The sequence below is a fragment of the Adiantum capillus-veneris genome, chromosome 24, assembly GCF_014529385.1.
Source record: "Adiantum capillus-veneris isolate H3 chromosome 24, ASM1452938v2, whole genome shotgun sequence".
Lineage (NCBI taxonomy): Eukaryota > Viridiplantae > Streptophyta > Polypodiopsida > Polypodiales > Pteridaceae > Adiantum > Adiantum capillus-veneris.
The window spans coordinates 32,426,977-32,451,288 of NC_140954.1; the positions used below are offsets into that span (position 1 = coordinate 32,426,977).

General features: G+C 40.8%; 1 protein-coding gene across 1 annotated transcript; it reads left to right on the forward strand.

Annotated features, from left to right (window-relative positions):
• The first annotated feature begins 541 nt into the window (after positions 1-541).
• Positions 542-3,968, forward strand: LOC147426168 (uncharacterized). Its single transcript, XM_086499104.1, has 2 exons — positions 542-3,007; positions 3,091-3,968. Exon 1 carries the CDS (start codon positions 916-918, stop codon positions 2,413-2,415), a length of 1,500 nt encoding a protein of 499 aa, XP_086355230.1. The 5' UTR covers positions 542-915; the 3' UTR covers positions 2,416-3,007; positions 3,091-3,968.
• Positions 3,969-24,312: the final 20,344 nt, after the last annotated feature.

The following is a 24,312-nucleotide window of genomic DNA, read 5'->3' on the forward strand; positions in this document are numbered from 1 at the left end:
CCTCCACACTGCTAGATCTCGGTCCATGATTGATGCACCCCCGTTTCCCCCTCCACCATTGCTTCCATTTGAAGCTGCCCGTGTGATGTAGTGACGAGGGCTAGAGCCCCCCCAGTGCCCTACATTCCACCACTTGGTCTTCATTTAAGACCCCATGGGAGGCTCTAGTCCTTGAGTGTATTAAAGAGAGCAAATAAGAATAGGCAAGTAAAAGTAATAACCCATTGATAGGCACAAATGAGCCATGGCAGTGAATGCCAAGCAGAGAACAGAGTAGTAAAGCCTTGAAGGAGAGATGATACATCGAGAACGTCCCAAGCCATTGAAGTCAAGGAAAATATGAGCCTATAGACACGTCAAAAAGGAGAGAAGTAAGGCTTTAGAACATCCATCTTGAAGCAACAAACTCGGGAGGTGATTCAGAAGCCCATGCCAAGTCCATGAGCCATACCCCATAAATGGGTTACAACAAGGTTACGGTAAGAAAGCAGACAATAGAGTGCCCATCAGTGACACAGTAATCAAGTCGAGGAATATTAATCCAGTACAAGAACACCTTACATGATGACAAAGACTGAGCCAGTGTTATTGAAGGAAATCACCATCAGACTATAAAGCGGAGAAAACTCAAGACGAATTCTCACACCGAGTCATTTGCAGAGGGAGAGGAAGAAAGGAACCCGGCGGAAGGATGCTTGTCAGCTACCGTCGTGCTTGCTGTTCACAGGTAGCGGAGGCCGAATGTCTCCCATGTTTTGGTGGGTGCGGCGAACTTTTCTTCTTTTTTCGGGCTTCAAAACTCTTCCACCGTCCCATCTGAACCCGGGCTTATTATTACCAAGCTTCAGCTCCAGACAGACTATGTGAAAGAAAGTGATCGGGATCCAAGTCCACTGCTTACACGATCTGAGCAGCATGGCAACGAAGGAGAGCAAGAGGGGCAACAAGGCCAAAGTCATCTTTGGGGTGCCGCATCCTCTACCCACTCTCAGCGATGCAAGTATCAGAACATGGGCAGAAAAACTGGGTTGCCAGACGCTCCTTGCACTGCCATGGGAGGAGTTAGCTGCCCCAAGCCAGGCAGAGCAGCTCGTGCAACAATTTCTGGATACAAACACCATTGTAGTCCCAGGTAAGCAACCCGTTGAAGTAAATGCACAGTTGGTTCACCAAGTTCTCCATCTCCCTGTAGAAGGCGCTTTTGAAACGAAACAGAAGTTCAACCCTAACGAAGAAGTTCCCAAGACAGGGACCATGCATCAAACCAAAGACGTTCAAGACCCCGCTCGACGAATGTATCTGCAGTTCCTTCTGCAGAACCTTCTCTTCATGGCCAAACCTGAAGATATGTCTATGAAAAACTACAGTCTGATACGTGCCGCTGAAGAAGGCGAGAAGATCAACTGGGCACAGCTCTATGTTGATAGTCTTGTTGTGAGGGCGACATTATCGATGAAGCAAGGAGGCCACACCGTAGTGCATGCACACCTCAGGGCTCTAGCACAGAGCGCACCAGATGATCAGCCAGAAAAGAGGGTGCATGTCTGCAGCAGCTCTTCTTCGGATTTAGACTTGGGCAGATATGTAGTGAAAAGGTCTGCAGCGAAGAAGTCACGAATTTCGGTGCATGAGTCCAAACCAAATTCTAAGCATGAGCCAAAACCGGCGGTAGGCCAGAGCAATGAAATGCACCCCAAGAAACCCTTAGCCTCCGTCCCGGATCCGCAGATGTCACCTGTGCTTCTACAACTCCCCTTTCTCAAGTCCCCAACAATGGCAGAGATGATCCAGCACATGGAAACCATTGCAGAAGCATGCCAAATGCAAGCTTGCAACTTAGAGAACTGGGGAGCTAGCCAAGAGGAACATCTACAGAATATGATGCAAGATTTGCAAGAAGAGGTCAAGGGGCTACGAGGAATGGTAATTACACAAAAGAATTCGATACAACACTTGACAGGAAATATAACCATTGTAGCAGAACAAAATGCAAACTTAAAAGCTCAGCTAGCACAGCTGGGGGTGGAATTGGCTAAGATTAGGGAGGTAAATGACATGTTAGCAAAAGATCTGCAAAGTAAGAATGATCTTCTCAATGTAGCAACGACAACCCTGCAACAAATGGTGATGGAGAAAGAGCAAAGGCAACAAGAGGAGCAGCTGAATGAAGTGGCATTGGAACAATTGAAGCAAGAATGCGTGAGCCTAGCCATGGATAAAGACATCTACAAACTTGAGAATCAATACCTCAAGGAAGCTAGCGGTGAAGACCAAGAAGTTGTAATCCTGCCTAAGGATGTAAAGGCGAAGCTCATCAAATCAGTGACACATCAAGTGGAATCAGCCTTGAAACATGCTAGTGCACTGAAATCCTTTTGGGATTCTGGCGTATTGGGGCCGGGGAAGCAGCCATAGCACTTAGCCAGGAAAGCTCCATGGCCCCTTGTAACGTCAGGATGGACAGGAAGGGCGGGGAAAACTCGTTCTAATCACAGCAGGATGGGCAAAATCACAAGTGACAAATAGAAGCAGGATGTGCCAAGAACTGCATTAAGTAACTGATCAATAATACGATTGGCAGATGAAGATGACTTTCTTGGAAATCCAAATAAAGCACATCTCAAGCAGATCAAGCACAAAGCAAAGGCCATTGCAGATCATGAAGAGGCAAATCAGCAAAATGCAGTGGACTGTATGAAGCTGCTAAATTAAGGAGTCAGAACATTGACGGACGATCATCTCTAGGCACTTGAATTGCTTACCAGGGGCTCTGACAATGTAGTTGAATTTCCACTTACATGCAGGCCCACCGTAATGGTGTAAGGTGGGATGGACATACATCTTCAGAAGACATGAACTGTCACATCAACATCCGGAGGTGGGCAAGAGATTATTGCCAGCGGCATCACCACGTAATCTGACTGATGGGTTCTGATGCTGAAGCTTGTTCTTGTGTGAGGTCAGGATTTTAACGCAGGCCATGGTTGCTCTAGAGGATGATCACCCTGTAAGTTGTACTAATGTCTTGCCTATAATGCAATGATCATACCATGATTCTTTGTCTGATGTCATTCATTTCCCTGGTAGCAGGATGTATGGCATGCTTGCCTGAGGCTGCGTGGCAAAATGTGGATATTGGTTCTAGGCATTGGTTTGAAGGTTCAGTCTTGTGCAACGGGTCCTAGCGTAGCAATGAAATGTTTGTGTTGGTGCTTGTGTAGACCTGGGAGTTCTGTCTCGCCTGGCCATACCAGTTCAGACTATTCTAGTTGGGCTCCTCTCTCTCTCTCTCTCTCTCTCTCTCTCTCTCTCTCTCTCTCTCTCCCTCTGTGTGTGTGTGTGGCTGGGTTAACCTTTGGTGCTATCCTTATGATCAGTCCGTGATGTGTTAAAAAATCTTCTCATGCTAGCATCTATCTTAACCCATTTCATCTTCTGTAGCTCTTCATTGACATTGTTGGTGCCATTTCTGTGGCATTGCAAGTACCATACCATCTACTGCTGTAGCCTGTCGATCTGCCATCCCAGAGGATCGTGGTGCCATCAATATTCCTTCTGGACATTGACTGTCTGCTCTCATGGATAATGCAAGTTATGATTAGTTTGTTCAACTTGAATTATGAATTTACTCTGCTCTTTCCACCCTAATCCATCAAACCGTATCAGAGCCTCATAAGGGTTGGTATTTCCTTATCCAAGTATCCTAATAAGCCTACCAGCTAGATATTTATCACCTACTTAATCGTCTCCTCTGCCCAATCAATTGTATTAATTGGGAAGTGTGAGCATGTTCTTGGGTTCTATCCTTGAGTCACTACTCTCCTTGGCTAATTTGGCATGGATTATTAGAGAGTTGATCCACTCATTAGTGTACGTAACGTGGCTCTGTTCACTTTTATTGGCATTGCCGTAGGCAATTGCCATTGCATCATTTTGATTTTTAGTACAGAAGTGTGGCTCTATATTACGGGCCATTAATAGCAAGAAACTTTTTACAGTTGTCAATGTGCCTTGTTCGTTGTGCGTGAGCTTCTCTCTCTCTCTCTCTCTCTCTCTCTCTCTCTCTCTCTCTGCGCGGCAACGGAGGATGAGATGGCCGCGGTCAATTCAACTCAGAAGATGTTAAAAGTGAAAACTATCTCAAAAGCATGAACAGTGGGAAGTTTGAGCTTCGAATCCTCCTCAGCTACGGTGGTAAAGACTACCTTGTCTAACTTGTGTTGATAGTTGTCTTTAACTTCATCGGCTTGCATTGTTGTATGCTTGTATTGATACTTCAGGGATTGAACCTCCAAAACACAACACTCCTTGATAGCAAATTCTAGCACTTCACCAATAAGCTTTACTTGACAGCATATTTCCAACACTTTACCACCACTTGAAATAGTTCTCAACACTAATAACAGACACACTCTAGCACATATCGGTTGACTTGAAAGCATTAACCATGCACTTTGTACTACTTGAAAGTACGCTCACACTACTTGAGTAGCACTTTACAGTACTCTCTACTCTCAAGATAAGAATAAAGTAGACACCAACACAAAAGCATTCTTGTATAAGTCTAGATTCATTATCTTTGGTATGAACTGATATTAATATATCGAGACTATGAAAATTAACCATCTTTGGGCACTTGTATGGGGCTTTTGGAGTATGGTCAAGGGGCACTTTTGGGAGGGATGGAGAGGTAATTTCATGTTCAGAGTGTACCTTATAATGCAAAATATCATCATTCCATTGTGCAAGAGCCTCCTTCTTGGCATCAAATAGACACTCACTAACGGTTTTTTCTCTGTCAGCATCCTCAGCCCATTGTAACACAAATTTGGCTACATCTTGTTTCAGGAAATATTTTCGTTGCCTCTCATTTTGCTGCTTCAACCCAGGAAGAATCACATAGCAAGAAGGATCATTGAAGTACATCTTATACAAGGAGTCATTTAGCACTATTGTGTTTGACTTATTGAACTTACAGAAAAGATACCAAAAAATTTCTACTTTTTGAAGAACATTGGCTTCGGAGGGTTCTCAAAAAACCAATTGCTAATATGGCAGTTGTTCTGGCAAAGCCAGTCACTCAAGCAACACTTGACCTGAGTCAAGCACTTGTTAATAGCATGTTCCAACTTTTGCCAAGTGCAAGAGGTCCACAAAAACACCTATGCTACCTAACTCAGTACAAGTAAGAAAATCTCTACGTCCTGGCGTAAGTAGTGGGTAATGTTCTCATCCCCAGTTATTTTGGCAAAGTATAGCATTGATACATACGGGGGCAGCGTTGTTGTGCGCTTATCGTGCACATACACAAGTACATTGTTGAAGTCAACAATGATTGCCAAATCCCTATTGACATTGCAGCGTGATTGATGATGCAAGGAGGAGCTTTGCGATCAATGTGTTGTACCTCATCAATGGGTGGTGGGTACTTTCAGCCAACGACATGAATTTTAACTATAGAACACATGAACAAAATATGAGAGAAAACACTGATATATTATAATGTCGAGAGACAATACGATAGCATGAAAAAATATATATAAAGATGCAAGATGCTAAAGCTTCTTGCATGCTCTAGTTTTGGGGAGAAGTATGGTAATACTTTTTTTGGGGTCACGGGCCATCCCATCCTCCACCTGCTCTTTTCTTTTCTTTCGCAGCTCCCCTGCAACAAATTGTAGGACTGCATTTATTTTAGTATCTAGCAACTCAACATCTTGGTCGTCCTCACCAATATCAGTACTTGGGTTTGCAACAATAAGGCAAGTTTGGATGTAGGAGGTAAGGTAATGTAAGTTTGCAATGGAAAGGTAATGAACACTCTCACCATGAACCACCGATAGGAGGATAACAAGTAGACAAAACCAACATTACCTTCATTGCTTGCAGAACAAGGTGTCTCCTTCAGCAGAGTCTCTGTCAAAGTTCTTGTACTTCATCACCATGGCGTTCAGGTCAAAGAGCTCGTCCATATCGTCCGTGAACGATGTGGCTCACCTGAGACATAGCACACATTTAATTGTCCACAAGCCACACAATTTTCACCAATTATAATAGTTTCAACACTTGAGGCAGACTTGGAAGGTGGAGTAGGCACTAGAAGGGCTCTACCCTCTCTCTTTAGGAATTTGCAGAACTCCTTCATGAAGGAGGCCTACCTTCTAGCCTCATGTAGCATCCTCTCCATGTCTTGATTGTTGTCTATACAAAATGAAAAACAAAAGAAAATAAAAAATTGCACAACCAACCATGAAGCTTGAAGGTTTATCAAGAATTATCACTTTCAAGCACTATCCAGAGCACTTGGAAGCACAATGAAGCACTTTTTTAGAAACTTTCAAGCACTTCATAGTGTTTCAAAGTGCAGTGAATACTTTCCAGTACTTCAAAGTGGTTTCAAGTGCTTGAAAATGCTTTGAAGAAGAAGCGTTTTCAAGTAATCTTAAGCACTTGGAAGCACTTTAGAGTACCTGCAGCACTTCAAAGTAGTGTAGAGAGCCTGGAAATGTCCATAAGATGAAGTAGTAGCAAGAAATCTCAAACACTTAGAAGGATTGTCAAGTACTTTGAAGCACATTGTAGTACTTTACAGCACTTTAATGTTATGAGCTCTCCAAGTACTTTTAAGTGGTATAAAGTGTCTCAAAATTTTATAAATGTTATCACTTTTCATGCACTTGGTAGTGGTCCTAGCACTTTAAAGTACTCTAATCACTTTCAAGCGCTCTAATCTCTCAAGTGATGTCTAGGCACTTTGAAGTGGCATAAGTACTTGAACGTTCACAAACAACAATTTAGGATTGTAAGAGTTTAGTACTTGCATTACAGACACCTCCTTCTTTATATTTGCAGCATTGGTCAAGCCACCACCAATTGAAAGTACCCTCATCATCACTCCAATCTCAGCTTCCTTTTTGACAATAAGACCTTCATTATGTGATGCAGATGCTTTCAATACCTGCAGTCTACTATGAGCCTCTCCATCTCTGCAATAATTGGAGCACAAGTTGAGTAGCTGCCTTCATTGCGTAGCCATAAATCAAGCTTTTCTCCTAAGATAGATTTAGCAAAAGCGACCTTCTCTTCATCTTTATGTGCCTCGCGATCAAGTTCATCTGCAATTTGATCCACCCACCCTGTGTACAAGGGCTCGGTTGCAATCTCAGTTTGTTTGAAGGGAGATTGGACATAGTAGGTCCGTAGGAGTCCACAACAAAATCCTTATGTCATGGTAAAGCGTGCACACCATAATCCGTCATGAACTTCATCACTTTCCTGTTCAAACACCCCTTTTTGTGACTTGGCATTCTCCAAGACCATGCCATCGACCACTACCCATGCAATCCCGTGGCTTTTAGGTTCTGATTTGGCTGTTGCACAATTTTCATAGGCAAAGCCCCTTCCAAACTTGGTCATGAGTTCACGGTTGGAGGGGGCAGCTTGGTATACCTTCTGATAAAGGAGGCAATAAGCATCATAGAGGTGGTCGTGCACCATTTGGAGGAAGAACTTGGTCTTCTTCTTCTTCTTCTCAGGAACCTTGAAGACAATGAGCCGCTCATCAGGTGGTAAGTCCTTGTCAGTGAGCTCCTTGGGTAGCTTGCCCACCATGCTCAACCCATACTCCTAATGCAACTCCAATGCTGAGTAGCAAAATTGGGACAGTTTCAGATACTCCAACTATGTTGCTAATAAGATCGGGAGAAGTTAGTTTTGCTGCCAATAATGAGATGCATGGATTGCTCAGCCAAGAAAAGACTACCATAGCACCTTTCCAAGCAGACTTTGTTGTTGGGGGGGCACATTTAGACCGAGAAGCTTCAACATGATTTGATTCTGGCACATATGATGGGGTCTACTGAACATACTCTGGATCTTGAAATGGGTCCTTGAACTTCCTAGGGGGTGTCGTCTTCTTGGGGGTGGGAGTGCTCATCTCTGTATTGAGGGATGGAAAAGCATGGTAGCTTCTGTGAGAAGGGTGGAGAAGAGGAGTGCATGGTACCTTTTGTGAGAAGGGTGGAGAAGAGGAAAGCAGTTTAGCTTTGCACGTAGGTTAGGCAAGACATTCTTCAGGATTGTGATCCTAGGAGGTTTTGCACTTCAAATGACATTTGATGTTAATGCACATTCATGTAGAGTGCCATTGCAACACACTTCATTAGCATTGATAGATTATATTATTTTGAGCTCAACCACAATTTTCAAGGACCGCAATAGATAATTTATAAATGTACATGATCCTTATGTCTCTCAAGAGGTAAATTTCTTCGAAAAGAGTCTGAAAAACAATCACTGAAACCACTCAAAAAAATTGTCCTATAACTAAAATAGACAAATTAGATACAACTTCATGTACTTATTTTGCAAAGATCAAGTATGCAAATTTATGATTCTTTATCATAGATAAAATAGCAGGAATAGACTCCCCTTTAAGGTTTACATCCAGGACATTAGTCTTTCCACTATGTACAAGGGTAACCTTTTTGTTGAAAGTATCCATCATAGCATGCAACCTGTAACACCATGGGATACCCAATAAGACATCACAACCCTCAAGTGGCATAATATGAAATTCTTCCACATCTACATAACTCTGAATGTGCAAATGAAGCTTCCCCAAAACGGGAGTAACAGAATCTGAATGACCTACCATGTCAAACCTGCTTCACCCATCATGCCCATTTTCTATGCATGAATGCCCAACTTTGATGCCAAGTCTAGTGATATGAAATTTGCACGCGCTATTGGATCAAAGAAAACCAGTATTGTTTCGTCCCTAACTTTGCCCCAAGCTCTACACAATTATGCGGCATCTATGTTTGGTTGATCACCAAGCAAAGTTGGGAGTCTTGCACTGGGCTTTGGCTTCTTTCCTTTATGGTCTGACTTGTCGTCCTTATCCCGTGACTTCTTTTGTGGACATTCATTTGCAAAATGTCCCTCCTCTTCACAAATGACGCATTCTTAGAGCTTTTCTTTCTTCAAAATATTTGCCAAAAATGTGCATTTTCTATCCTTTTCCTCGCCTAGAAGAAGGTTTAAACTGCTTCCTGGATGTGTCAGCTACATCAACGGAGAGTTTCTTTGTGGGAGTCACAGAAGGCTTTGTTGTAACATTGCCCTTCGTTGAAAATTGTTTGCCTTGGGATCCTCTCTTGCTATCATTAAAGCCTTCAAAATTTCCTTTCAACAAATTACTAGCAATTGTTGCATTCTCAATAAACTGCACCATATTCATGAAAGTAGTCTTCGTGCAGTAGTCCTAGATTCCCTTGGGTAATCCACAACAATACTTCCCAATTTGTTTTGACAATGGCACAAACTTGTAGGAACTTGTTGGCAACATTGCAACCAGAACTGCTTATTGTACTCTTCAAGGTTCACATGGTTTGCTGCATTTAAGTCATGTCATGATGCCATCACATCCATTTCAAAAGCATTTATAAGCCACGCAGGTGTCAAAATTTGTTTGAATTGGGCCCATGTTGTAGGTGCTTGATTTTGATTCAATAGTGCGGTCCAAAATTGAAGCGCGTTTCCTTTCTAAAAAGTGGCAGCCTTGCGTATCTTCAAAGATTCTATGAAGTTTCCTCCAGCATTAGTTGAAGGTCAAAGCTTTCAATTGATCCTCAATTCCACTGAAAGTTTCAAACTTCATTGCCTACCCACCTTTCTTGTAATCCTTAGGTTGACTCAAAAGGAGTCACATTGTCATAAACACGTGCCCGTAAAAGTGGTGCTCCAAAATTGACCATTCCATCACATATTTTACTTGTATATCTACATTTTGGGCATATGGCTATGAAAAACCAGCCATACCAAATTGTGTTCCAGGCATTCGAAATTGACCATAGGCACCGTGAAAGCTTGGTTGGGCATCAGCAATAGCTTGAACATTGAACCACCTCCAAAATAACCAAGATATGAAGTTGATATTGGAAGGGTCTGACACATAGCATGTTCATTACTCCCTTGACCATTCACAAATGGTTCTTGTCCAACTAAAGCAAATTACTTTGGATCAATGGACACCGTTGGTTGCTTAATCACATGGGCTTTCCTTAGAGCATCATGAGACCCTTGTGCATGGGAATCTCCTTTTTCTACAACAACTCAGACATGCCCTGTGTCGGAGCCTGAAAACCCTGTGTAAGAGGCTATAGAACCTATGTAGGAGCCTGTAAGAACTCCTGCATCCTTGGATTCTTGACCAACTGCTGAAAAATTTTCATGCACCTAAGAAATTGAGCTTTGAATAATCTATACTCTTCTTGAAGAGTCGAAATAACTTCCTCTATGCCATGTGAGGAAGATCCCTCTTCAATTATCTTATCTCTCTTCTGTGCCATAACAATATGCTCTGTGTTGCACTACCCATAATAATCCATGCTACACTTTTTGACGAAAAAGGAACCATGCAACAGGCCTGTACACCGTAGAGGGTGCTACTAATTCAACTATCTGTTAACTTTCAACAGAGGTTTGAGAAGAAGAGAGGACACATATGCATCCAAAAACTAGAATGTCATTGCACACACAAAGACCGACACCTTATAGGTCCTAAAGACTAACACCCCTTTCCATCTTTCTTTATTCAATTGAAAGAAAACAACCCAAGCACTTAGACCAAACACTCATCAAGTTGTTCAAACCCACCAAGGGCAAAAATTATAGGTTTTTGACCCCATTTTGGCAGCATAACGACGCCAAAATTTCTATTGATCAAAAGTAAAATCCTAGGATGCATTTCCTTGCAATTTAGAATCTTTTCAGTGAGTTGTAAGTATATTTCAGCCTGCTGTAAAAAAAAAAATTGGTCATTGACAGGCGCCCAAACTATTGTATCACTATCCCAAGGCTTCTCTGAGGATCCCTAGTGTTATCTTGTAGTTTAGGTGGGAAACCCTAAACATTAATAGGCTTCCAAAGAGAGATTAGTGTAGCCTATATGCAATACAAATCAATCATAATGGCAAGAAGCGATATGCCTTGTGATCTAGTATGGAGAAATTCCTAGGGACTACAAGATTAGGTGATGCTAATTTTGTGCAATGTTTGATACCATATGGTAGGTTTAGATTAGAGAACCATTCATGAATTGGCATGATAAATAGCACTTGACTACACAATGGAAATAGAGTAGAGTGTAGACACATACTTGATTACTTGATTGAACTAAAATTATGTACAAGGAGGCTCATCATATAGAGCTAGTGTAGGCATTTCATTTGGCATCATGCATGGAATTACAAGGAAGCCCCAAATCATCCCAGTTCACTTGAAAATTTGTGGTTGACCTGTCAAGGCACTTCATGGTCCTCTTAACTCTCTCTAGGTGAGTCCACACCCTATAGTAATGCCCCCCATAGGTACCCACACCCCTTAGGTAGTCTAAATCTTAAAACCCTAAAATTTTTATATAAAGGTTTTAACCTTATGAATCTTTGCTATCATATATATGTTGAAATTTGGCTAAATAAGGATCATTTGGGTCAAATCTGAATTCAAATTATGATTTATATATTGTTTCTTTGAAATTGAGGTTTGTTGTTTTAAATTATAGTTTGATGCTTATAGAGTATCCAAAAGCATACTAGTCAAAAAATTAAAGTGGAACCCGTTTGTTTCTCCTAGTACCCGATTATTTTTTTAGTGAGGCCATAATTTCTAGCACATCAAACATGTACTCTAACAACTCCTTTACTCGATCCATTATCTTCCTTGGATTGGATTTATCTCCAATTGAAGAGAAATTTCTTTATCACTTATTGTTCTTGATATGATCTTTCACCTAATCTATTGACAAATTATAGATCCTTGAGGAATCTTTGCTATCATATATATGTTGAAATTTGGCTAAATAAGGATCATTTGGGTCAAATCTGAATTCAAATTATGATTTATATATTGTTTCTTTGAAATTGAGGATTGTTGTTTTAAATTATAGTTTGATGCTTATAGAGTATCCAAAAGCATACTAGTCAAAAAATTAAAGTGGAACCCGTTGGTTTCTCCTAGTACCCCATTATTTTTTTAGTGAGGCCATAATTTCTAGCACATCAAACATGTACTCTAACAACTCCTTTACTCGATCCATTATCTTCCTTGGATTGGATTTATCTCCAATTGAAGAGAAATTTCTTTATCACTTATTGTTCTTGATATGATCTTTCACCTAATCTATTGACAAATTATAGATCCTTGAGGAATAAGAAATTGCTAGGACCCTATGGCCCCACTAGAGGTAAGTAACATTCAATCAAGGCAGTTATCACAAGTAATTCAAACAAGCAGGGGCATATAGGTAAAGCCAAAGTAGTTTAGTGTCTTAACTCTATATTTGTTTAGAAGGGACAATGACCATCAAATTGAAAGCAAAATTGCAAAAAATTTGCAAGCAACATAAGTGGATTATAGAGAGACAAATTTCAAGAATCTCAATGATGTGCCAAGTCAGCACAAATATTTATCTATTAATATAACCAAATTGATTGCACAAGTGAATGTTGGATACTTGAGTAGGAAACTGGTTGAAGACCACACTCAATTAGTGCCACATTAGGCAATAAACATGGCTCATTTTGAGCAACAAATGTAAGATATCATACATGTTATTGCAACCTATGTAGAATCAAAATGCATATGCAATAGCTCAAGCAACTAGAGTGACCAAAAATGTAGGTTTTCTAATTAACCAGCTTAAGGACATGGAATCTTCAGATAGTTTGTATGTAGAGGAAGACAAGAATAATGGAAGGAAAAATGAGAGGAAATTTTTTTACTCTTGATGTAGATGACCAACTACCATGTTTACAAAATGTTCATGAGTTGCAGAAATTCACATTTGACACAAGCGCATTGGGGTTTTCAATGTGCAAACACCAAAAACAAGGAAAGCCAAGAGCTTATTACAAGTTTTCAAGTGCTAAAAGTTGTTGAAATGCAAAGATTTTGTGATGCTTTCCTATTTGGAAAGCCAGAAGCAAAGGATCTATTCGTCACACAAGCAATTCAGGAAAAATCTGACAGACTTAGTACATTCTGGGCATGTGAAGAGTACTTTCATGTTTGGAAAGCAAGAAGCAAAGGCATTCTTTCCTCATGACAAGAAATTAAGGACATATCTGGGAGAGTTAGTACATTTTAATGTAGGGGCCATGTGAAGACTACATCTGTGGGTGGATGCAAAGTCAGGTTCATTGATTACCATACAAGGAAACTTGGTTGTACTTCATGAAGGAGAAGGGTGAGGTGATTTGTCACTTTCAAAATTCCAAAGTTATGGCAGAAAATAGACTTGGAAGTATGTTTATTTCTTGAGGTCAGCAAAGGGGAAGAGTACTTCTTCAAAGGCATGAGATTTAAAAGATTCTTAAAGCAAATATAGTCCACAAAAAAATGATGCAAATGAACAAAAGAAGAAATATATTGTAGAAATTACAAGAGCATTGATTAATGAGAAGAATATGATGTATTGTTATTGGATGGAGCCACCTTTACAACTTTCTACATTATGAAAATTACTCCTACTACTATACTACATAATTTGATGCTTGAGAAAAACTTTGCTAGCAAAAAGACTTGAGTTTTTAAACCTCAAAGTATTTACCTGTATTTCTTATGTGCCTATGCTTGTTGAGATATGAACTTGGGGTCTGAATTATTGAGAAACCCCTCTATATAACGTCCATTTGAGAGGCACTTTAAAAATCCCTTTTTAAACCAAGCATGCACCATTTATATGCAGTCACACTTTTCCCATGGAACCCTATAACCTCACACGTGCTACTCATTCCTATACACATGCTACACACTTGTTGATAGCCACATGCTACTTGTGGTAGCTCACATGACCCTTGCCATTACCATTTGAGGTGCATATCTATCGACTCCTTGATTCCAAATATCCAACTTGTAAGGCCAAGCTTGTAAGATCCCTCTCCAATTTACACAATCAATCAAACAAGTTTCATTCTACATTGTATTGAGCTCTCTCTCTAATCTACCCTAATATATATTGCTATGGTGGAACCACAACCATGAATGCTACATTGGTTCACCCACCATAAGCACGTACATGTGGTATCAAAGCTAACATGTAATTAGTACCTCCTAATTACAATGGTGAGATCCCTATGATAGAATTAGTGCTCTCTCTCTCTCTCTCTCTCTCTCTCTCTCTCTCTCTCTCTCTCTCTCTCTCTCTCTCTCTCTCAGACTCAGATTAAGTTGAATCATAATACTAGACGAATTGCTAGTCAATTTTCAAGTATCTCTAGTATTGGTCTTTGGGCATGTCTATATGGCCACTACCTTGGCCAATAATTAGTGGTAATTGAATCGAGTATTAAGTTGTGTGCATTTTTTGTAATTAATCCATTTTCTTGATTTTGCATGCATTGCTTTTTTTTTTTTGCAAGCGTTAATTGAGAATTGGAATATACATGTGTGCATGGAGGTTTTTGCAACCTTTCAATTGCACTAATCATGTCTATTTTGGTCCAAGCATCAAGAGCTGGCACTTTTGATTGTACCCTCATGATTTTATGCTTGATTAATTTTTACTCACTTGATTAAGTGTGTGTGTGTGTGTGTGTACGTGTGCACACCGACATGCACGCCAATTTGATAAGAGTGAGTGTGTGGTCTAAGATCCAAAAGGATTTTTCAATACCCTTGGAGAGGTTTTTTTTTTTTGCAATCTGCTGCATGGGAACCACCATAACAACAAGAGAAACAATTTTTTTTCAGTATTGAATCTAGTTGCTTGTGTGCTACTCGTTGTTTTTGTTGAGCCTTCCCACGTGCGCGCAACTCCACCTGCCTTCGGCCTACTCATCAGTCATCACCATCATTGACTAGTCTACCAACCCATTGTGCTGCCATCAACCATTCCCATCCCCTCCATTGATGTCTTCTCCCTATCTAGTACTCAGCACTCATACTACTCTCACCTAGACCTTTTCTAGTTGCCTCGGCATCTCCATCAGCTACCCTCACCTGCACCAATGGTTACCCCTGCATCATTTTCCATCACCTACTAACCACCCGTTGCCTTTGTCACCTATAGCCCATTTTGGGTTTATTGGATTTTCTATTTATTTTTCTAAAATATTTGTTCCCATATCAGCCCTCCATCACACTTCATTGCTCATACAATTTTGTTCCCACTAATCTCCTTAACTATAACATAACCCAACACAAAGGGGTATTTCCAGTGTCCATAAAGGTCATAGAAGCACCCTTTCCCACAGCCTATGCTCCCTTGCCAAGCCCTCCCAATTTTTTCTCACTTATTGGAGCTTGTTTGGGAAATAAATCCTTGTTCAAAGTTGCACTTCAAGCATTGGTAATATATTTGTCACTAAGGCATTGTCTCCACCTCACTATGCATCTAAGGTACTTCAAGTATTCAAGCTTTGGTAATAATTGTAATGTATGCTACAATCCTTTAAAGAAGAAGAATTCCCTCCAAGCAATATGCCCACCAAGGTGTGCGTTCATTGCAACGAGAAGGAGTATGTAGCAAACTAGGTTCAGAATCCCTCCAGATGCTAAAAAACCAAGGAAAATTAAAGCAAAGAAGATGAGGCCACCAACAAAGTTCCCAATAGGAAGTGATGACCCTCATTTGTTAAGGGTTTAGACACTACTCTAAACAACGTAATTTTGACACATCCAGACATACACAGATGACAACAAAAGAACACATACACATATATTCATGCACAGATGCCAACAAACAAACAAACACACACACACACACACACACACACACATGGAAATGCACACAGAGTCTTGTTATTCACCTTGTTGCCACGCTTGCTCAAAGATAAACATATGCACACATGCAAACAAACAACCATAGATACATACACATCCCTATCAAAAGCATAAGCACACCTCTTATCCTATGTCATGCTATTTCACCTTGTTTGCCATAGGTTATGTATCTTATGGAATTTTTTGTTTGACTTTGTATATTGCACTCGTTTGTGAGTGATAGCTCACACTTCATGCCCATATTTACTCTTTTGCATTGGTTTTATGCTTGTTATGCATCATTAGGTTTTCCCTCTCGGTACAAAGGAGACTGCCAATTTTTTCCCATGAGTCTACCTATGCACTTTTTGACACTTTGAGCACCGTTTTGGCTTGAGATTTTGATCTTGGTACAAAGGAGATTCTGTCAAAATTGCTAGGTTTTTTCTCGCCATAACTTTTGGCATTCTTGCCATAGTGCTCAAGTCTTGTAAAAATAGCCTCTTCTTCTCAGAAGGACATTTACAATATTCAAAAGTTTGATGGCACAAAGTTTTCTATGTGAAAAGAGAAAATCCAGGATATGCTAATCCAAAAAGGTCGATTAGAGTCAATCTTTGAGCGTATATAGGGAAATGGCTATATAGAAGCGCAATGGAAGATGCTAACTGCAAAAGCTTGGTCCATTATTTGCTTAGTTTGTGTAATTTACCATAGTGGGTGAATCTACTGCTAAATCCTTATGGGAAAAGCTATGCAATACATATGAGAGCAGAAGTGCAAGCAACAAAATGTATTTGATGAAAAATATTTTTGAGCTTTGCATGAAAGAAGGTGACAATTTTCAAGCACTTGAACGTGTTCAATGTACCTTTGAATTAATTGACATCACAAGGGCTAAAATTTGACAACAAAGTGCGGTTCAGCTTCTTATTGTGCTCTTTATCCACTTCATGGGACATATTTTGCATAGTGATCAACAGCTTTGAACTTGAGGGAAAATTGGCCTACGATGTTGTAATTTCCAATCTACTAAGTGAAGAGAGATACACAAGAAGTCTATAGAACCTCCAAAACAAGGTAATGCAAATATTGCCAGTGGCAAAGTCATAGAGGTCCCACTCATAATCATGTTAAAATTAAGGATCATGGGAATTCTCATAGCAAATCTAGAGGTTCCTTGTGCAATTTTGAGTGCTATCATTGCCACAAGAAAGGACATTTAAAGAAATATTTTCATGCATGGAAAAGAGACAAGAAAAAGCCTCAAGACAGCAAAAAGTGAGACAATGATGGCAAGGGCAAAGCTAAGATTGAGGAGCTCAATGTGCTAGAGTCTCCTAAGATTGTAGATATGCATGAAGTCCAAAATTCCTCAAATGTTATCTTCTTTACAATAGATCTTAGTCCAAATGCTCTTATTGCACAAGACTCTAGCTTTGATCAAAATTGTGTCATTGATTATGGTGCAAGTTTCCATGTAACACCTCATAGAGAATGGCTCTCTACATATGCAAATACTTGTGAAAATACCTATGAGCTTGAGATACATGGTTTTGGAGACATCAAGCTTGTTATGCATAATGACACAAAATTCATAGTCAAGAAAGTCAAACATGTTTCCAAATTAGCAAAGAGTTTGATATCGGTTGGTCATCTTGACGACTTGGGTTACACCACCACCTTTGGGAATGGTTCATGGTCAATTAGGAAGGGAAATCTTGTGATTCTAAGAGGTTAGAAGCATGGAACACTTTACTCCATGTTTGCTTCATGTGTCAAAGAGGATTGCATATCCATAGTTCAAATGCCATCTATTGAGTTGTGGCATAGCCAACTAGGCAGTATGAGCCAAAAGGGGATTAAAAAATTAGTTCATGCCTATGTTAATTTATTCCATTTTTTAATGTGCAAGCATTGCATCTATGGTAAACAAACAAGGAACACCTCATTGCCATTCAATAGGAAGCATTTGCAGCCACAAGAGCTTGTAGCGACATTTGCAGTCCTATGCCAACCAAGGGGGAGCTAGCTATTGTTTGCCTTTCATAAGAAATTTTAGTAGGAAGGTGTGCCTTTATTCTTTGCACCATAAGGATCAAGCCTTCTCTACTTCCTAGAAATTCTTAACATTGGTAGAGAATAAATTTGATAAGAAGATCAAAACCTTGAGGGTTGACCATGGTGCAGAGTGAGTCTTACCATACACCAAGCAACATTTTTTGAGCAACACTGGTTAGGGAAAATGTCTCTCTCTCTCTCTCTCTCTCTCTCTCTCTCTCTCTCTCTCTCTCTCTCTCTCTCTCTCTCTCTCTCTCTCTCTCTAGTAGGAAAAAAAATATTCTTCAAAGGGTGTGCTCGACACATAGACCCTTTGAGGGGGATTTTTTTAAAAAGCACATTGAAGAGCTATAAAAAAGAAAAGTGTGGTCACTTTCCCATCTCCGAAGCTGGTTGGCAGCCTCACCACTTTAAAAGGCACACAAAAATTTGCCATCGACGGTTGACCACAAGAGAAATCATTGAGTTGAGCCATGTCGTCGCGCTAGCCTAGTTGCTAATTATTCAAGCTCCTTCATATTTTTAGAAAAAGGCTTTGTTGTTGCCTCCCATTGCACACGGATCCGTGTTCCAGCACTCAACAACACTTGGCAACTTCTCAATCCACCACCTATAGTTTTGGTCGTGGATCGCCACTTGTCACCTCCATTGCATTTTTCTCTTTTAATTCCCAAAGCATCCATCAAGATTCTTACTAAAAAAAATGGGCCCTCCCCTAATAAATTTTTTGTGTGAATGCGTACATCGACTTTGCGATGTCATGATCACATAACAAGTCGTTGGCATGAGCCAGCTTGAAGCACCGTGAGTTCTGTTCCCTATGCCAAGCCATACATATATTAGAAAATCACTAAGCCTAGTGCAGCACCACCTCAGTCCTCCACCTGGAATCGCTATCTACCTGGCCTCATGTCGCCCACTTCCCCTCCCAACAAAACCGGCACGCCGATCTCCTCATTGGCCATGTGCATCGTGTGACACCTGGCAAGTCACCCCTTCGACTTTACTCTTAAAAGAAAGTTACTTTTCAAAACAAAAGCGAATTTCCAATGATTCTCGCTAAAGAAATGCGTTCGAATTAAGAGTCACATACTCATTTTTGCCGGCTTTAATTTTTTTTTAACTCTCCCTTTTTGTAATCCTTTAGGGAGGCTTTGAAAGAGAGAGAAAACTCTCTTCTTCTTATAGTGAATACAAAATGAGTATGTGGTGACCCGTTTTCATTAAGTGGAATCTCAAGGATATGCCAAGCTTGATTAGATAGGAAAAGGGAGAAGTAGTCAGATGGAGGACGTAGAATGTAAGCGGTGTTCAGTTTCAAACTTTCAAGTGAAAAGGAGGCGTGATGCTGCAGCTGGAGGGGATGCACGGCATGCGAGGACAGTTTTTTCTGTAACGACCCAGGGGTTGGGCGCGTCACGGGAGGAGGTAGTGTGACGGCCCGGGGGTTGGGCGCGTCACGGGAACGGGGGCTTGGAGCTCTGATACCAAGTGTGACGACCCGGGGGTTGGGCGCGTCACGGGAACGGGGGCCTGGAGCTCTGATACCAAGTGTGACGGCCCGGGGGTTGGGCGCGTCACGGGAGGAGGTAGTGTGACGGCCCGGGGGTTAGGCGCGTCATGGGAACGGGGGCTTGGAGCTCTGATACCAAGTGTGACGACCCGGGGGTTGGGCGCGTCACGGGAGGAGGTAGTGTGACGGCCCGGGGGTTGGCCGCGTCACGGGAACGGGGGCCTGGAGCTCTGATACCAAGTGTGACGACCCAAAGGTTGGGCACGTCACGGCAACGGGAACTCCAGGGAACGAGGGCCTGGAGCTTTGATACCAAGTGTGACGGCCCGAGGATTGGGCGCGTCACGGGAACGGGGGCCTGGAGCTCTGATACCAAGTGTGACGACCCGAACTCCTCCCGTGACGCGCCCAACCCCCGGGTCGTCACATTTTCAAAAGTAGTATTGCTTGTGTACAGGATAGCAAGCCTATCACGCCACACTTGCTTAGCTTCGATAAATGTTTGCAACCTGGAGATCACAAGCTCGAGGTTAATTAGGGTAGCTTTGAGTTGGGGAGTCTCCCAACTAATAATGTGAAGGAAAGTTGTAAAGATTTGTTCTAATGCAAGGAGAGTTGAGCGAGTAGTAAGTTTTGTCAGTGAGTACGTGTCACAAATGTTTTGTTAACACTAATCAGCTGAAATCCTTCTATAACATAAAGGAAAGTAAAGCAAATCAAAAGGAAAAAAGGGAGGGAGGCGAGGGCGGGGCGGGGCAGAGCGGGTACAGGTGGTGGGATGGGCACGTGGGAGACGGGATGAGGCAACCAGGGCTCAGGGAGCAAGAGACGCATGAGGCACATAGATTCCAATTGTCGCGCAAGACGACGACGGGTGTTGAGAGAGCAACACTGTTTTTTTAAAATATGTCCAACCTCACGCCAATAGCACCTAGGTTGTGGCATTGAACTGGCTCAACTCAATTAACTTCTCTATATTGCCGGGTTCTAAGCTCGACCACGAGGGGTTGCATGGAAAATTTGATGACCGATTTCAAAGGTTCAAATGGGATGGGATCTTGAAAGATTCCATATAATGTAATGGAGTAGAGAGAGTAGCAGGTCCCCAAAACGAGTTTTTTAGAAACCATTAATTAGTTTTTTTTTTTTTTGGGGGGGGGGGGGGGGGGGGGATTTTTTTTTTTTTTTTAGTGCTAAAGGGATCCCCTAAGGGCAGCCAAGGCGAATAGCTTAGTGGTTAAGCTTCTCTTTATAGTCTATACGTGCTAGGTCCAATCCTAGGCATTAGGAATGCTTTTGAAGCTAATTGGAGATGTTGAAGCATCTTGGGAAGATTCTCTGTATTGAAAAGTGAAAGTAGGATATATGTGAGTAGAGTGAGTAGAGTTTTGTGCTAAATGCTAAAAGTGAATACATTTTTCTTTTTGAAAGCTCTTGAATGTGTAATAATAATAAAAAATCCCTCAAAGGGTCTGGTCTATGCTAGCCCTCGAGGGAAATTTGTTTTACTATACAATGAGAGAGATAAAGAGAGAGCAAAAATTGGACTAAATAATTGCATCTATTGTCAATGAAAATTTGTGATTAAAAATTTTGATTCTCACCCTATCTTTCATCACCCAATAGTAGCCCACAACTAACAAGGCCTTAGCATGTTACGCACACAACAACAATCTCTCCTTACCTCTCCAGTAAGGCCACACACTGTTAAGAGTTGAGTGGAAACACTTATTTCCACCTACTCATCATAGGTTTTTTAGAAGCAATCTTAGAGAGAGAGAGAGAGAGAGAGAGAGAGAGAGAGACTTGCCTCTCAAAAAAAAATTGTTATAGCCCTTTTTCCTAGCAATCTTTGCACTTGAGGATGGTGGTGGCACAGAGTCTTCCTGAGAAGGAGCAGGGTCTTTTCGGTACATGGTACATCACATGAATTTTGATAGAGTCATCAAAGACGTGTTGCACATTTTGTGTGTGTGTGTGTGTGTGTGTGTGTGAGAGAGAGAGAGAGAGAGATCACTCTTGAGTCTTTTTTTATTGCATGCATGATGAGAGGGGACAGGGGGCATTAGAAAAAGTGAGGAACAAAATTTTAATGGATTTTATTAAGATTCTCCCTTTCAAGAAAGGTGGGAAGACAAGCATGCATTAGTTGACGCGACACAAACTTCTTGCGTGCAATTGACCTTCAATTTGTCTTTTGGGATCTTGGTAGATTCCTCATAAGTGCTAAATAAAACTCAACAAGGATACAAATACTGGTCAACAAATAGCAACAAATTATGACGTCTCAATTTGCAACACCCTAAAATATTCACGATAGTCGGCTAATAATAAGGTTGCCCCATGAGCAAAGAGTTGAAAAATAAAGTATATTGTAACTAAGCAAAGAGTTGAATATAACTCAAATATAGTGCAAAAGTTGGGGGGGAAGGGGGGGGATTGCTTGCAAGGTCAAGTGTTGATGCACCGGAAGGTCTGCAGACAACATTATAGCAATGTTAGAGCAGTGCGAAAAACAATTTTCACAAACTTACAAAGTTCCTTTGGGAAATGGAAAAGTACGAGGTTTCTTTTACTCACTAGCAAAAAACACAAGAAAGAACAAGCTTAAGATTTATCCAATGTCAGGCTAAACCACCATCTTTAGGAGGTCTAGGACCAATTTATTTAGTCTCTCAAATGAAGAAATGTGTGACTTACAAGAACTCTTTGCTATGTGTGTTTTGATAAAGTGCCTCTCATTAACTCGCTTGATTTTATCATCACTCAAAAAAGCTCGCTCAAAGATTGGGATTCCTCGTGGAAAGTACGTCTCCAAGGAGTTTGACAATTTCAAGGGAGGTATTAAGAGGCAGCTTACTGCACCGTACACAGCTAATTAGAATGTCATTGCAAAAAGAATGAATTGAACAATTGAGGAGTGAGTCACAACCATGCTTTCTATGGAAACTTTGACTCAAGGGTTTTGGACAGAGGTAGTACTAACAGTTTATATATCATCAATCAATCACCTAGTATGCCTTTATATTACCAAATTCTAAAGGAGTTGTGGTCTGGAAACAAGCCACATTATGGTCACTTGTGTGTCTTTCGATGTGATGCATATGCGCATGTGTCCAAAGAAGTTTGAAAAAGGCTAGACCCAAAGTCACACAGGTGAATTTTCCTTGGTTATGGCATAGATGGAGAGATGGGATATCATCTTTGGCACTTTGAATCTTGCAAAGTAATTCACAATTCACATGTTATCTTCAATGAGTCAAAGATGCACAAGAAATCTATCAAAGAATTTGAGTACAAAAGTTTCACATTTGAGGAGATTTCCTCAAACTCTACTAGATCCTCACATCCACCTGAGCAGTTTTAGCCAGCATTGGATTATATCATGCTAATAGATTGCGATGATCCATCTTGTTATAAAGAAGCCATGAAAATGGAAGATAAGGTCATGGGAGTAGGCCATGCAATCTCAATATAACTCAGTTTTCAACAATGAGACATGGGGCATAATTGACTTGCCAGAAGCCAAGCAAGCCTTATTTTACAAATGGATTTACAAAAAGAACTTTACATCCGATGTTCCCAAGCCCAAGTATGAGGCCCAATTGGTTGTTATAGGATTCAAGGAACATAAGGGAGTTGATTTTGATGTAACCTTCTTGTACGTAGCCAGGATGACTACATTGTGCATAGTGCTTGGCCTAGTAGTCATTGAGGACATGGAGCTTATCCAAATGGATGTAAAGATAGCCTTTCTTCATGGGGGTCTAGAAGAGGATGTGTACATGGAGCAACTTGAACGTTTTGAACAACATAACAGGGAGGAGCTTGTATGCACACTCAAAAAAGTGTTTTATGGCTTAAATCAAAGTTCAAGGGAGAGGTATCAAAAGTTTGACGCTTTTATGCGATGAGGCTAGGGATCTAGAAGGAGTTAAGAGGATCACTGCTTGTATACAAAGAAACTCAATGATGGTTCTTTGGTCATTCTCATTTTATATGTCACAATGAAATGCTCATTGCAGGAAAGTTCATTGAGGAGATTTTCAAACTAAAGCAAATGTTGAGCGAAACTTTTCTATGAAGGATTTAGGTGAAGCAAATCATTTTCTTGGTATGCATATCAAGAGAGGCAGAAAAAAGGGTATTCTTGAGTTATTAGGAATCTTATATCCATAAGGTCTTGCAACATTTCAATATGCAAGGGGGAAGGAAAAGAGTACCCACTACCATCATATTTGAAACTAAGAAAGGAAGAATCTCCCAAATCACATGTTGATATAGGAGAAATGGCTAGTGTACCCCTATGGTAGCTAGAAGGCATGACATTGCATTTACAGTGGGAGTTCCATATACCTGGCAAGTAGCATTGGATGAGGATGAAACACATCCTCAAATATTTCAAGGGTAAATTGAGCAAGTGTTTACACTTTGGTAATAACGATGCATCTACTATTAGTTACATGGATGGAGATTTATGCAGGTTGTAAAGACAGTAGGAGATCTACATCTGGCTACATTTCCATATTTGCAAGAGGAACCATTTCTTGAAGATCATCTCTCCAAGATTTTACATCCTCCTCCACTATAGAGGTTGAGTATGTTTCAGTGTCACACACCAGCAAGGAAGCTATATGGTTGGCACGTTTAGTGGGAGATTTAGACATTGAATAAGCTCCAATTTTGCATTGTGATTTTCAAAGTTCCATTTCTTTGGCAAGGAATCTTGTGTCTCATTTCGAGTCAAAACACATTGAGGTGATGTATCATCTCATTCAAGATGCATTGATAGATAAGCGATTGGAGCGTGTCAAGGTCCACACTAATGATAACCCAGTGGATACTCTTACAAAGAGCCTGGCTATAAAGCAATTTGCACATTGCATTGAGTTAATGGGTGTATGGTGAAAAATTTTGTACAAGGGTGAAGCTATCAAACTTCACAGTTGTGCATACAATCTTTAGTCATCACC